The 14,484-nt window shown below is 48.4% G+C and overlaps 1 protein-coding gene across 2 annotated transcripts in view; it reads left to right on the top strand.

Annotated features, from left to right (window-relative positions):
- EPAS1 (endothelial PAS domain protein 1) overlaps nucleotides 1-6,833 on the top strand; it is a 77,947-nt gene extending 71,114 nt beyond the window's left edge. Inside the window, exons 11-16 of one of the 2 annotated variants that reach the window (XM_004686233.2) lie at nucleotides 385-495; nucleotides 1,499-1,992; nucleotides 2,642-2,768; nucleotides 2,965-3,082; nucleotides 3,326-3,499; nucleotides 4,665-6,833. In XM_004686233.2, coding sequence (XP_004686290.2) covers nucleotides 385-495; nucleotides 1,499-1,992; nucleotides 2,642-2,768; nucleotides 2,965-3,082; nucleotides 3,326-3,499; nucleotides 4,665-4,816 — 1,176 coding nt within the window. In that variant the 3' untranslated portion in view covers nucleotides 4,817-6,833. The remainder of the gene's footprint in view (nucleotides 1-384; nucleotides 496-1,498; nucleotides 1,993-2,641; nucleotides 2,769-2,964; nucleotides 3,083-3,325; nucleotides 3,500-4,664) is intronic. The other variant, XM_012727505.1, reaches the window with a different exon arrangement.
- The last annotated feature ends 7,651 nt before the right edge of the window (nucleotides 6,834-14,484 follow it).

The following is a 14,484-nucleotide window of genomic DNA, read 5'->3' as shown; positions in this document are numbered from 1 at the left end:
GTAGCCTGGAGCCCCCTATAGTGGCCCTGACACCTCGCTCCCAGGTACCTGTGCCATCTGCTTCTTGTTAGTGTCCACCCCAACTCCATAAGTCCCCAGAAAGATGGGGTCTGGATGCAGACAGCTTGACCCCCCACTCAGTCCTTGTGCAGGGCAGACATCAATCACCCTGCTGAGGCACAGGGTGTCACTTCCAGAGAGCTGCCTTGCACCCCTTGAGACAAGCACATTTATGAGACTCTAAGAAGTGCAGGAGGTGGCCTCACTCAGAGCTGGCCCCTCTCCCAGTGATTGTCAGGTGGTCAAACAGGTGAAGTCCGAGGGCCCAGGAATGCATTTCTCCTTCCCCCTTAAACACTGGGTCCTCTCCTTCCTGGCCCACAGCCCAGCAGCCCTGGAGATTATTACACAGCTCTGGATGATGATCTGAAGATTGAAGTGATCGAGAAGCTCTTTGCCATGGACACAGAAGCCAAGGACCAGTGCAGTACACAGGTACGTGGACATGGGGCCGGTGAGGTTCTTGCAGCCAGCCTCTTCGCTCTGCTGCCAACCCAATAGGGACCTCGGCCCTGGTGCTCCCAGTGGGTGAGGGTGCACGGAACAGAGCCCATGCATCCCCTTTCCCAGCCACCCACTGCTTTCCCATGACACATCCAGCTGCTCTTTCCAACTCCCTCCTAACTACGGGGATAACTCTTCATGCCCCTCAAGCCAAAACTAGCTTTATAAGTTAGTTCCACAACACTCATTTTACGATTCCTTGAAACAGCTCTTTTATTATAGATGTGTTTGCCTGGACCCTTTCAAGAACACATAATGTAAGGCCAAATGTTCTTGTGAAAACAATGTTAACAGCAGGAGGTGTGCATGCTTTACAGAAATCCCTGTTCATATTAGTCTGGGTGGTTCATCCCAACTGTGCCTTGCTCCTCGGCATCCATCTTTCTCTTTCCTGGCTGTTCTGCAAACTTTTCTTACTCCGGCCTTCCCTTTTCTCACCTCTGCACCCCTGTGATGGCCACAGATCAGCTGCATGCCCCATGAGGGGACATTCCCAGGCGATAGAATCTTTGCACATCCCTTGTGGTGCCCACTGGGGTCCTGGGAAGCTAAGGGGTGAGCTCCTCGACCGCTGGGCTTCAGAGGTTACTCACGGAGCAGCCACGGATCCTTCCGGGGCACTACTGCAGGCGGGGCGTGGGGGAGAGGAGGCCAAGCGGCCGTGGCTTCGCAGAGGCACTGTGCGGGGTGGCTGTATGGACCAGGTGGGGCTTGTCCCAGCCGAGAGAGAGCAGGTGGGGTTTGGACAGTTACTGGAGAGAGGAGAGGATTCCGGCTGGAGTTGGGGGGGAGGTGGTGCCACAGGCGGCCACAGGAGCCCAAAGAAGTTTGAGCACAGAGGAATGACGCGGCCAATCATCCCTGAGAGAAATGACCCAGCAGGGAGGGTGCCTGGCACTCAGCGATTTTGCCTTTTCACTCTCTCTCTCCTCAGACGGATTTTAATGAGCTAGACTTGGAGACACTGGCTCCCTACATCCCCATGGACGGGGAAGATTTCCAGCTCAGTCCCATCTGCCCCGAGGAGAGGCTTGTGCCTGAGACCACCCAGTCCAACCCCCAGCACTGCTTCAGCACCATGACCAACATCTTCCAGCCTCTGGCCCCTGCGGCCCCTCACAGCCCCTTCCTCCTGGACAAGTACCAGCAGCGGCAGCTGGAAAGCAAGAAGACAGAGCCCGAGCACCGGCCCATGTCATCCATCTTCTTCGATGGAGGGAACAAGACAGCCCTACCACCATGCTGTGGCCAGGCCAGCACCCCTCTCTCTTCTATGGGAGGCAGATCCAACACCCAGTGGCCTCCTGATCCACCATTACATTTTGGGCCCACGAAGTGGGCTTCTGGAGATCAACACACTGAGGCCTTGGGAACATCACAGCTGGGGCCCTCCATCACCCCACCCCATCTCTCCATGTTCAAGAAGAGGTGAGTGAGAGGCCTTCGCTGCTTCAGCCAGGGCTGTGCTGAGCTGGGAGGGGCAGACAGGCCCACACTGTGGGGTGGCGGAGCGGCTGTCCTGTCGGGGCCTCCTCACCTATCAGGAGACCAAGGGGGGGACAGGACAAGGGAGAGAAGTGGTTGTCCAGTGTCTCTCCCTTGAGGCCACCCCTTACAGCACCTTTCTTACCCAGCTGTGCCACAGAACACAACAATCTAGACCCTCTGCTCAGTTCTCTCAGGGAACCTGGTTAATAAAGAAGACACAGGGACCCACACACAGCTTCTCCAGGTGGTAGCTGGGTCTGTGTTGCTTCTCCTGGCCCCTTCAGGTCACCCACCAAGCCCCATCTCACCTGCCTGGTTTCCAGGTCCTCTCCTAGCTCCCAGGGTCCACTGGTAACGTGTCCCTGAGCCACTTGCCAGTCTGAGATCACACAGGTAGCTGGCCACAGATAAGGGGTCCCTGGTAGGGAGAAGTTCGGGGAAGGCAGGTGACTTATCAGCTTCTTCCCAGGCAGAAGACACAGAAGAGAGGCAGCACCCTGCCACTTGGGTCACAGAGCCATTCGGCTGTCAGCACTGGGCAGGATGGGGCTCTGGGCTCCCTCACAGCCTACGGTCTTGGGCTCAACAGGTCTGCGAAGGACTTTGGGGCTCGGGGCCCAGACCTGATGAGCCCAGCCATGATAGCCCTCTCCAACAAGCTGAAGTTGAAGCGACAGCTGGAGTTTGAGGAGCAAGCTTTCCAAGACATGAACGTGGTGAGCCCACTCCTGACTGATAACACCTTGAGGTCCCTCCACAGCCCTGGGGCTGGCGTCAGACCTGGAAGCAGAGATCCAGGGTGCCAGTGGGGGATGGGGGATGTGGCTCTTCACTCCAGGCACAGCTCTGAGCCTGCCCCACCCAACTCAGTTCCAGGATCTGATTTTCCGGCCTGTCCCTTCCCACACTCAGGGGGACCCACCCGGCAGCAGCGCTTCACACTTGATGTGGAAAAGGATGAAGAGCCTCAGAGGCGGAGGGAACTGCCCTTTGGTGCCCAGTAAACCACTGAGTGCAAACGTCCCCAATGGTGAGCTTCCTGGCATTCCAGGGGGAGCGGGGCTGCCTTACCCGTCTCTGTGAGCCTTGTGAGATGGTCATCTCTGTACCCCCTTTTCATGCTGGCTCAGGTGGTACTGTCAAATCTCTGCCCTTTGGAGGGGTTGGCTCTTGTTCTGGTGACTCTAAGCACTTCTCTGAAGGAAAGGGGGTGCTTTCAGTCTCTCCTCTTGATGGCCTGGGCGCTGCTGACTCTCCAGCCTTGGTCTTTCAGATGAATTCACCCAAAATCCCATGAGGGGCCTGGGTCAGCCCCTCAGACACCTGCCACCACCACAGCCACCATCTGCCATGAATCCTGGGGATAACACCAAGGCGGGATTCCCCCCCCAGTGTTACACACCCCAGTACCAGGACTACAGTCTGCCATCAGCTCGCAAGGCGTCAGGTGGGTGTGTTCAGCCACTGGAACCCCGTGCCAGGTGTGATGTGTGTGGGCAGGGACAGGAGAGATGGGCATGCCGAGGGGGTCTGTCCTCCTTCCCTGGAAGCACTGCAGCAGGACTGAAGGCCACTGTCCACAGCCTTTCAAAGGCACCCTCCCAGCGTCAGATGACGTGCAGGGCCCATGTTCCTGCCACTGTATTGCTGGTGCCCCTCTGCTTTCAGGGCTAGAGCTGTGCACAGTCAGAGCCAGGAGGCTGGGCCCACCTGTGGCCTGTCTTCTACCACCTTGTGAGACGTGATGGTGACAGGGTTGCTATTTGGCATGAACGTGATGGATGCTTTGGGGAAACATACCAAACCTTTGTCCTAGAAGGGGCAGGTTCCTCAGAATATGTCTGGGGCCAACTGCTTCAGAGCCACCAGGCAGCCCTGAGCTCACGTGGTAGTGAGTGCTGCTGAGTGCCAGCTGGGACACTGAGGGCGGAGTTTGGGGCACACAAGTTTCCTTCTGTGTGATCTCCCCATGACTCCTACAGTTTAGCCCAGGCCACTGATGATCTGGAGTCCACTGTAGAGAGCTCTGGGACCCACCAAACACAAGGCAGGGGGCTGGGGAAGCAGGTGTGGGCCTTAAGGAATTGAGTTCACGAAGTAGAGGACACAGCTGAGATGCAGCAGAAAGCAGGCAACCGTCTCAGGGGTTCCAGGCTGTCCACAGGAGGGTCCTTCCCTTCTAGGATGCGGCCAGTTTGGTGCTGGACTTTCTCCTTGGCACCTGCCCTTGTCCACCTTCTCAGTGGGAAGCTCCAGGCGGAGGGATTGCTGTGGGGGTGGTGAGCCTCCCCTCTTAGCTCCTATGCATGACTGCACCCTCCACCTCCTCTGAGCCAGCCGCTGTCCATACCTCCCACCTGTTCCTCGGGTCCAAGCACCCCAGCTAGTGACCTGGGGCTGCCATTTCTCTGTGGGGCCCATCTTCTGAGCACAGAGGCGGTCCCTCAGGAAAGGTGACACTGAAGAAACAGTGCAATGAGAGCTGCCCACCACACCTCCAGGTCAGGAAAATAAACGCTTGCAGCCCCCTGCTCCCCACTGCCGTCCACATGGAAGAGGCCCTAAATGTTTGATTTCTGCTTTCTCAAATGCGGCACTAACCTCTGTTGCAGGCATGGCAAGCCGGCTGCTCGGGTCTTCGTTTGAGCCTTACCTGCTGCCCGAGTTGACCAGATACGACTGTGAGGTGAATGTTCCTGTGCCAGGCAGCTCCACGCTCCTGCAGGGAAGGGACCTCCTCAGGGCCCTGGACCAGGCCACCTGAGCCAGGCCCCGCCCCGCCGGCCTCCCAGCTTCACTTTCTACGTCTACTTTTGCAACTAGGTATTCCTAACATCACACTTTTTACAAGATGTACTTACCTGGCTGGCTTACCCAGGCCACCGAGTAGTGGCCTTTTTCTGAAGATGCTCACTTTTATCCACATTTTTAAAATATATAATTGTTTTTACCTGCTAAGTTTTTGCTGTTAATGAAAATATTTTTAAATTTTGTAAGATTTTTTCTGTCCCCCGCTTCAATTACCTCTAATTTATATTATTCATAGGTCTCTCTCGCGCACACAATATCCATATTAACAAGTTCGGCATATCGTTGTTCTCCTGTGGGAAAACTTTGGCTTCCTTTAACTAAAATGATTTTGTTGTCGTTGCCAAAGAGAAAAAATAACTTGCTTCCCCAGCTTGTTTGTGGCCTCCTCTCCTCAAATCCCTTCTCCTTTCTTTTTTACAAATCACCATATTGTAAATGTGTCTCTTTTTTAAGCTGACTCAGCTCTAATTTTGATATTACTATGGAAAAAGAAATGTGAAGGGAGAGCTCCAGTGTGTGTGGTTTTCTGGGAGAGTCGCACAGCGTGGCTTTTCCTAAACTGTTTGGTGTCCCAACCCTGCCCCCCATTTGGTGGATTTTTTTTTTTATTATCCAAAAGCATGAGTTTTTTAAAAAGAAAATTTATATCTGGGTTAAGTGTTTATCATATATGGGTACTTTGTCATATCTAAAAACGTAGATGCGGCATCCTGCTCACAAAATCGCTGTAAGACCTGTCGGAAGCTGTCTGCTTTCTTCTTCCCGGTGTTGCTGCCACTGTGGTCTTGTATGGCTCTCCCTGGGCCTGTGCTGACACTGCTCAAGGTTTCTCTCTGTGGGCCCTTTGCTTTGGGGACATGCCTTAGGCGTGACAAACAATCCAAGAAGTTGGAACCCTGAAGTGGAAGCGTGGCGAGCTGTCTCCTCCTCGTGTTCTATATGTATTATGTATGTATGTATGTATTATTATTGCTGCCAAGAGGGTCTGATGGTGGGGTGGGGGTGGGGGGAGGATGCTAGGGGAAGGAATTGCTTTAACTTTTCTTCAGGTTTTGTTGCTAGCCCTTCCAGTGCACTGAGCTATGTGACTCTATTGGTCTATTCACGTGGCACATTTGGGTATTTCCAGAATTACCATGAGATGGTTTAGATGGGAATCCGTAGAAGAAAGTGAGGGTTCAGAAATGGTGAGGTACCTGGACCTCATCCTCCCGGCTAGCCACCCTAGAGCTGGGCTGAGAGAGGATGCAGAAAGGAGGGAGCTGGTCAGGATCAGCCCTGTCCCCACACCCCTTATTTGGCCTGCCATCAGATGGCCCTGCAAGGCCAGGGTGCTGTGCCCCCCACTGGCCAGCAGCAGGCAGACCTCTGGGGATGACTCCTAACCTCAACCTCCCCACCCCAAGGTCTTTCACTTGAAGTGACTTGTACAGGTAGGAAGCACTGAAAATAGTGTTCTCAGAGCACTTTGTCACTCACTAGGTAAGAGGGACAATACCTATCAGATGGAACTATTTTGTCATGGGTACATTGAAGTTTCTAGAAACACACACAACACATAGCAGGCAAAAAAAATTGATAAGCCCTGATAGAGTGATTGACAAAAACAAAACAAACGTATGAAGAAACCTAGAAGTTATGTGAGAAAAACTGGTCACTGTGTTGCCCGAATCATACTAGCACCACAGCTTTGCCCTTCACGTGGGGGCAGAACTTGAAGGGTTACTGACAGGTGAATCACTGGTGTTTGATTTTCTGTGTGTGTTGCCTCAGCATTAAGGGCATTTTACCATTGCAGTTTTACTAAAACACTCTGAAAAATATTCCAAGCTTCATATTAACCTTACCTGTCAACATAATGATTTCATGAACATTATTGTTGAATTCCTACTGACAACATTATAACTATATGGGAGCTTAACTTTATAAGGAAATGTATTTTGACACTGATATCTTATTAAAGTATTCTGATCCTACTACTGCTGGTGCCTCTTGTTTCCTGTAGATATGATTCTGAGCTATATCAACCTAAAGTGAACTACAATGGTCCCCAACTGAGGATGGCGCAAAAGTGATCCACACTCAGTGGGAACCACGCAGTCCGATGCCTACCATGTCCAACAGGAGTTCAGAAGAGGCCAGGAGAGTCAGCCTGGGCCTCAGGAGTGGAGAGACTCTACCAGAGCTGGAAGAAAGAGCACTGGAGAGAGCAGAGAGGTTATTCTAGGAGGACTAAGCTAGGGGAACAGGGACATGAGACCAGAAGGACAGCACCGGCAGGAGACTCCAGGGAGGTAGGTGACCAGGTGCAGGGAGAGCCTGGCTGCTCGCAGTTCAGGCCTAGAGTCAGGCAGCCCTGCATCTTCTTTCCGCTAAAGGATAATGTTAAGGCTGGGGTACAAATTTGTGGACCTACAGGAGTACAGCTGTACTGTCATTCATGAGATTACATGAAATATACCAGTGGAATAAGAGCCTAGACAAGGAGGTTGAGTCCTAAGATAGAGCCTCAGGCCTTCAAACTGCTGATGGCAGCAAGAGCAGAAGCCAGCAGAGAGGCTGAACCAGATCAGCAGTGAGTAGAGGGAAAACCCAGGTGTGCGGTTGCCCAAAAGCCGAGAGAAGAGGGTGTTGCAGGCAGTATGAAGACAGACTGAGTCGCATACCAGACAAAAAGCCAGGTAAGGAGAAAAAAACCTGAACTCTGGGAATTGATAACATGGAGGGCATCCTTGGCAAGACAGAGCTGGCTTGGAGAGGACTGAGGAATGAGGTGGGGGCTATACACCACAGCAATAAACAGCTCTTCCTAACATTTAAAGTTATTTTTGAATAATAGAAAGTTTATAAAAATATAAAGTTCCCCACACCCAGGATTCTCTAACATTACTGTGGTTCCTGTGCCACAACCAATAATGGTACAATTTTTGTTATCTAAAGTCTGTACTATCTGCTTATATTTCCTTAGTTTTTAGCTAGTATCTATCTTTCTGTTCCAGGAATTCCATCAAAGTTACCAGAATACATATAGTCATCATGTTTCCTTAGCCTCTCAAGACTGACAGTTTCTTTAACTTTTGATGGTTTTGATGACCTTGACAATTTTGAGGAGTACCGCTCAGATATTCTTTCAGAAAGAACATCCTTTGGCTGGAGTTAGCCTGTGTTATAGGCGTGGGACAGGAAGGCCACAGCAGTAGTGCTATTCTCCATATCACACCAAGGGCACTCTAGCACTATGCTAGGAACCATCATCTGTGAAGGTAGGATCTATCAGGTTTCTCCATCTGAAGGTACTAATGATTGTAGAGGAAGTTGTTTTTGAAGATGGGCTATAGTAAGCAATGTTTTATGCTAATGGCATAGGGAGTTGATGATGTCAGGAAAGAGAATTGCAGGAGTAATATCATAGAAAAGGTGGGGTAGGCATGGATGTGGTCAGGTTGACCATGGGTAGAGAAAAGGGAAGACCCAGAACTGTGAAAGGACAGCGTGTCAGGTGGAATTGGTGCTGGGAAGAAGATGAGCAACCTCCAATCTAATCATTACTGCTTCCTCATTGATTCTGAGGTGACACCATTAGCTGAGAGAAGTGTGGAATGCTCATTTCAGTAGGTCAGACAGAACTAGTACTGTATGCTCAAATGAGGTTTCTGGTCAAAAATTAACCCATGCATACAATTATATATATTCCTCTAACTACATTTGTTTACTTTTAGTATCATTGACTATTATGAGGGGCGATGGAAAATAAGCCGTGTGAAATGGAAAGATATGAAGAGGTGGATGGTTGATGAAAAACTGGTAAGGGCAGTGACTCATAGCTCGAAGAGTAGTCCTAGTGAAGCATCAGGGAAACAAAGGGAACAGAACAGTGCAGATTCAGAGGAAAGGAAACAATGTTGAGATTTCCCATATATGAACATGTGACCCAGCAGTACCACTTCTAGGTATTTATCTTCAAAAAGTGAAAGCTTTAAATTCACACAGAATCTGTGCACAAATGTTTACAGCATTACTCAATCATCAAGAACAGGAAACAACCCAAACTTCCCTCAGCAGTGGTCTGTGATGAAACAATAACCATATAATCCATCCCTACAAAGGAATATAACTCAGCAGTCAATCCGTGACTCCAGAAGCAATAAGGAACTGCAAAGGTATTATGTTGAATATAAGAAGCCTTCAACAAAAGGTACACCTTGATCATTCAATATATATATTCTAGAAAAGATAAGAAGTACAGACACAGAACAGGCCACTCATGAGGGTGGTGCAGGGCAGTCTTGGAGTGTTATGATCACTGTCCATACTTGGTCTGGATCTGGCCCAGATCCTGTTATGGTAGTTATGAGGATCTATGCACATGTACAAAAACCATAGAACTTTACATCAGAAAAAGTTTTACATTATGTAAATTTAAAACTTTTAAAAGTAAAAGCAAATTTTGAGCTGATGAGAGTAGTTGCCGTAAAATGGAGAAAGTCTGAGGACATGAGAGAGGCTGTTGTCAGTGTCAAGCATCCTTGTGAAGGTGCCGAGTGCTGAAGGAGAGGAGACAGGAGCTAGAACTGAAATCACTGGAGAAGGAGCAATTGAGGGCCAAGGATGAAGCCCTGAAGAGAAACAAGAGTCCCATGATGGGAGTGGGGGAGGAGAAGAGCCTTGGAAGCAGCTTAGTGGGCCTAGGAAGACCCCCTGCACCTCAGGCCCTGCCTGCTACCTGCCTGTATTGTTGCGAGGATAGTCTCCTGGCCTCCCCTCAGGGCTGTGGGAAGTGGCCTCCTAGGTTACTGGTTCCTTCAGAAGAGAAGTGGCCTAAGTGATGTCACAGTTAGGTGGAAGAATCTGGAGGGGAGGGGTGGCAGATGGGAGGGTTGAGTGGATGGGCGGGATCGTCGGGGTCAAAAGAGTGACAGACTGTGGATTCCTACTGGTGACTTAAGTAAAGAATTAGAGAATTAGGAGATGATCTTCCAGAGGTTGGTGCTAGATGGTGAGGGGTGATGGAGTGGGGGGGCTGATGCAGCCTCTAAGAGCTGGGAAATATAAACACCTGAACATGACTGTGGGACTTTCTAGATAGGGTTAGTGTTTCATAAGGCAGGCAAGAGGGTGCCCAGGCACAGTTTCCTCCCTCTCTGCCTGTCTAACTTGCAGGAATGAAGGAAGACAGCTGCAGTTGGAGGACCACTGGCCTGAAACGAAGAGATGTTTTCAATCCTTGCTGGCTTGAGGCAAGGAGAATTGAGCATGAACTCTGACATCATTTTGGGGACCAAATCAAGGCTCCACCTAAAGATTCCACCATGAATGAGAGGTGACTCAGACTGGGATATGTTGGTCTGGGCAGGCGTGGGAACCCAGAGTATGTGCACCTCTCCTCCTGCTCATTAAAACCTGGGGCAGCAGCTGCACTGGAGGTGGGGAGCCTCTGACCTGAGAGGCAGCTGTGCCCACCACCCCACCTACCTAGGACCCCATGATGGGCATGGCTTGAGACGTGCTGGGCTGTGCTCAGGCCCTGGGACTGCAGTGCTCGGGTCACTCACATTCTTATCAGATGCAACCGACCCCTGAGCCCCTCCTTCCCAGCCTTCCCTTTCAGGTCCTCCCCTGGACACTCAGGCCTCATAGGGAACATCTAAGGGTCTGGGAGACCTGGCCTCAGCTCCAGGTTTTTAGCCACTGTTGGTCCAGCTGCTGCTGCTTCCCAGGCCTGAGGGTGGGAGGATCAGGGACAATCTCAGGAAAGGATGACATTTAAATACCTGTGGTGTAATAATGCATTTTATGCATGAACTATGGGGTCCAGGCACCCTATTAGCCTAGTGAAGGGCACATTTCTAAGCAAATGGCAATTGTCTCCTTGGTGTTCATCTAGTCCTGCGAGGTAGATTCTATCGCCCCCCCCCCATAAGCCTGCTTTTGTATCCCTAAAGCAAGCTGTGCACACCACCAAGGCAAGGCTGAGGCGGGCAGGGGGAGGTCAGAAAACGACAGGAGCTGCCTGCACAGACACAGTACGCTAGCTTTACGCCAGGTGATCACATCTACTACTCACAACAACCCCATGTGCTCAGGACCCCGATTATACCATTTGGAAATGAAGAGATGTACAGAGAGAGGGACGCAAGCCTGCAAAGGAAAGACAGGCCCTCTATAGAGTTTAAGATTCTGAGAAACATCTCAGACTAGTACTCATTTATGTAGAGGAAGAACAGAATAACAATGTGGCCCTAAACGCTTAATAGAGAGCAATACCTAGCAAAAGGAACTAGCTTCACGACACCCTGGCCAAACAAACATCCCAATGTATGAAGTCCTCTCTGGCATCACACTTTACTGGAGATGTCAATCAACAGGAACATGTTCAAAACTCATGATGGAACTCACAACTGTCACAGCTGAATAGAAGATCCCAGAGAGCTCTCAAGCCCGCCTCCCCATATCTGAAGGTGTGGAGAATGTGGCTGTTCTGGACAGCCCTGCAGGGAGCACTCAGCTCCTGCGGGAGTGGGTCCTGCCCCTCCCCTGTGTCCAGTAGGCAGGGCCACAGGGAAGTCCTGTCTGTACACTCACTGCCACTGAAAGCAGTCTAGTGGAGGATGCCATCTAGGGCTGTCAAGCAAAGCTCGACTGAGTTGTAGGTTGCACAGAGAATCATGGCTACCTCTTAAATGTTCTATCTGGGAGATGAAACCATGCAAACTATGTTGAATTTAGATTTTTTTAAGGTAGATGAATAATGCACGGTCTCTTAGAACCACTGTTTCTCACCTGAAATCAGTGTGAAGCAAAACCACTCGAGTCCAAATTGCCCTTGACAGCCCCTAAGGAGGCGTGACCCTGCTGGAACCAACACCCCATGCCCGGCCCAGCACAGCCAATTCTGCCTCCAGCATTGGAACAACTCGGGTTTCTTTGGATGAGCACCAGGTGCAGTCATTGGTTTTGATCTAAGGGACTTGTTGTAAAGAAGAGTCATGACTCCACTCAGCTGGGCAGGATGTCACAGGCTGGGAGGTGTGCTGATCTCTCCCTGAGGAAACATCCAGGCACAACGCCTTTCTTGCCCATTCTCCGGGACATGTGCTCATTTCCTGGAGTGGCCAAGAAGCACAGTTCCCCCCACACACTGGCTCAGGAAGAGAGAGATTTTGAGACACTTGTTCACTGTTACTACCTTAATGTGAAGTCACAGAAATGATATATTACTTTTGTGATTCTTCCTCCTCCTCTAACCCTCGAACATCAATCTAATCATAGGAGGAAAAAAAGCTAAATCCCCACTACAAAACATTCTACAAAATACTTCAGAGTTGCACAAAACTGTCAAGATCATCAAAGCAAGTAAACTTGAGAAATTGTCACAGCCAAAAGGAGCCTGATGGGACATGATGATTAAATATAATGTGGTTTCTCGGGTGGAAGAGAAAACATTAGGTAAAGAGCTTCCCTGGTGGTGCAGGAGGTAAAGACTCAGCACTATGGAGCTATTGCCAGTCACATGGCATGGGCATGACCCCAGCCAGGGGACTACCCACATGGTGCTTCAGACCTCCCATCTCTCTCGCTGCTCCCCTCAGCAGTGCATTTCAGGAGATGCTCCTGTTCTGTGCATCTCCTGTACTTAGTGAATCCTCTCACACCTTGCACCTCTGCTCTGCACCCCAGTTCTTGTATGCATAAATAAATCTTTAAAAATTATGAAATTTGAATATGAAGTGAATAACAAATATTGGTTTGTTACTATGACAAATATACTATGTGAGTGTAAAGATGTTAATGGGGAAGCTAGGTGCAATATAAATTATAATTTTCTGCAATATCTTAAGTCATTTTTTATAAATCTAAAACTATTCTAAAAAATTAAATAGATGTCAGACAAACCAAAAATACAGGAGAAAGTGAAGAGCAAAGGAAAAGTTGATAAATGAAGAAAGCTAAGTGTGACTGTTAAATTGTCTGGTTTAAATAGATGTGTTATTAATATGCATGGAAGTAGTACAAAAGTTAAGGGGTAAAAGGAACACCTTAGTCTGCATTGTCTAGGAAGTGATAATGTATCAATTTACAATAGATTTAACGAAATCAAAATGTATACATTAGTGATCTATTTCAAGAGATCACTAAAATAATTGTAAATAATGTGTAACTAACAAACTAATAGAGCAGAGAAATAGAATCTTAAAGACATGCGTGATCATTTCAAAATTAGACAAGAAGAAAAATGAGTGCAAGAGGTACATATAGAAAACAATAAAGGAGATGATAGGCTTAAATATAAAAATGAGTTCCTTACATAAGATGTGATTGGGTTAAATCTTTCAACTAAATGAGAAATGTCAGGTTTAGTTAAAAAGGTAATACAGACAAAAGAAGGACAAAAAAAGATACAGATGCTACATCAAAAAAAAATCTATAGCACATTAATGCCAAATAGGTAGACTTTTAAGTTACAAAAAGCATTACTGAACAAGGACATTTCATAGCATTGAAAAGTAGGAATGCAACAGAAGATATTATAATTCTATATTTGTATGTGTCTAATAAGCCTCAGAAATTGATACAATTATAAGGAAAAGTAGAAAATCTGTAACCATGGAAGAGATTTGAACACATCTCACTCAGTGGGCTCAGAACAAGCAGGAAGGGGCCTCCCTAGTGGTGCGATGGGTTAAAGCACAGCACTATGAAGCTATCTCCAGCTCCTGAAGAATGAGTTCAATCCCCAACCAGGGAGCTGACCCACATGGCCCAACAGACCTCTCCTGACCTGCCCCCTGCTCCCCTCAGCAGTGTGTTTCCGTCGGCCTGTTGTGCTCCCCCTGTCTCTGGTGAACCCTCTCACCACCCCCACCCCACACCCCTGGCCTGTACCTCAGTTCTTTTATGCATAAATAGATAAATCTTAAAGAAACAAGCAAGAAAAAGTAAATAAACCATAAAAAGACCCACAAAATAGGGAAAAAAATTGCAAATCATGTATCTGGTGAAGGACTCATATCCTGAATAGATAACAATTAAAAGGAAGCTGGCCCAGTTTAAAGGGGCAAACAATTTAACCATTTCTCCAAAGACATACACATGACCAGTAAGCATGTAAAAGAGGCTCATTATATTTAGTCATTAGGGAAACTCAAAACTGCAATGAGATGCCACTTCACACTCCATTAGGATGGCTAAATTTTAAAAGAAATGGTAACAATTGTTGGTGAGGAGAAATTATAACCCTCATACATTTTTGTTGGGAATATAAAATGGTACAGCTTGTGGAAAAGTCTGGCAGTTCCTTAAAAAGTTAGACATAGATTTACTGTATGACCCTGCAGTTCCTTTCCTAGTCATATACCCAGTAGAATGAAAACACATTCATTCAAAAACACAAATGTTTATATCAATGTTGCTCATAATAGGCAAAAAGTGGAAGCTGCCTCAGTGCCTATCAAATGATTCAATGCATAAAGAAGAGATGATCTATCTTAACCATGCAGTGAAAGACACCAGACACAAAAAGTCACCTACTTTCAACTTTCATGAAATATTCAGAATACTGAAATCAATAGATTAAGTAAACTCATGGGTGCCAAGGACTGAGAGAAGGGGGAATAAGGTGAT

The sequence above is a fragment of the Condylura cristata genome, unplaced genomic scaffold (assembly GCF_000260355.1).
Source record: "Condylura cristata isolate star-nosed mole 26May11 unplaced genomic scaffold, ConCri1.0 scaffold00020, whole genome shotgun sequence".
NCBI classification, from domain to species: domain Eukaryota; kingdom Metazoa; phylum Chordata; class Mammalia; order Eulipotyphla; family Talpidae; genus Condylura; species Condylura cristata.
Note: the sequence above shows the minus strand (reverse complement) of the source record. Positions and strands in the feature narration are given on the sequence as shown.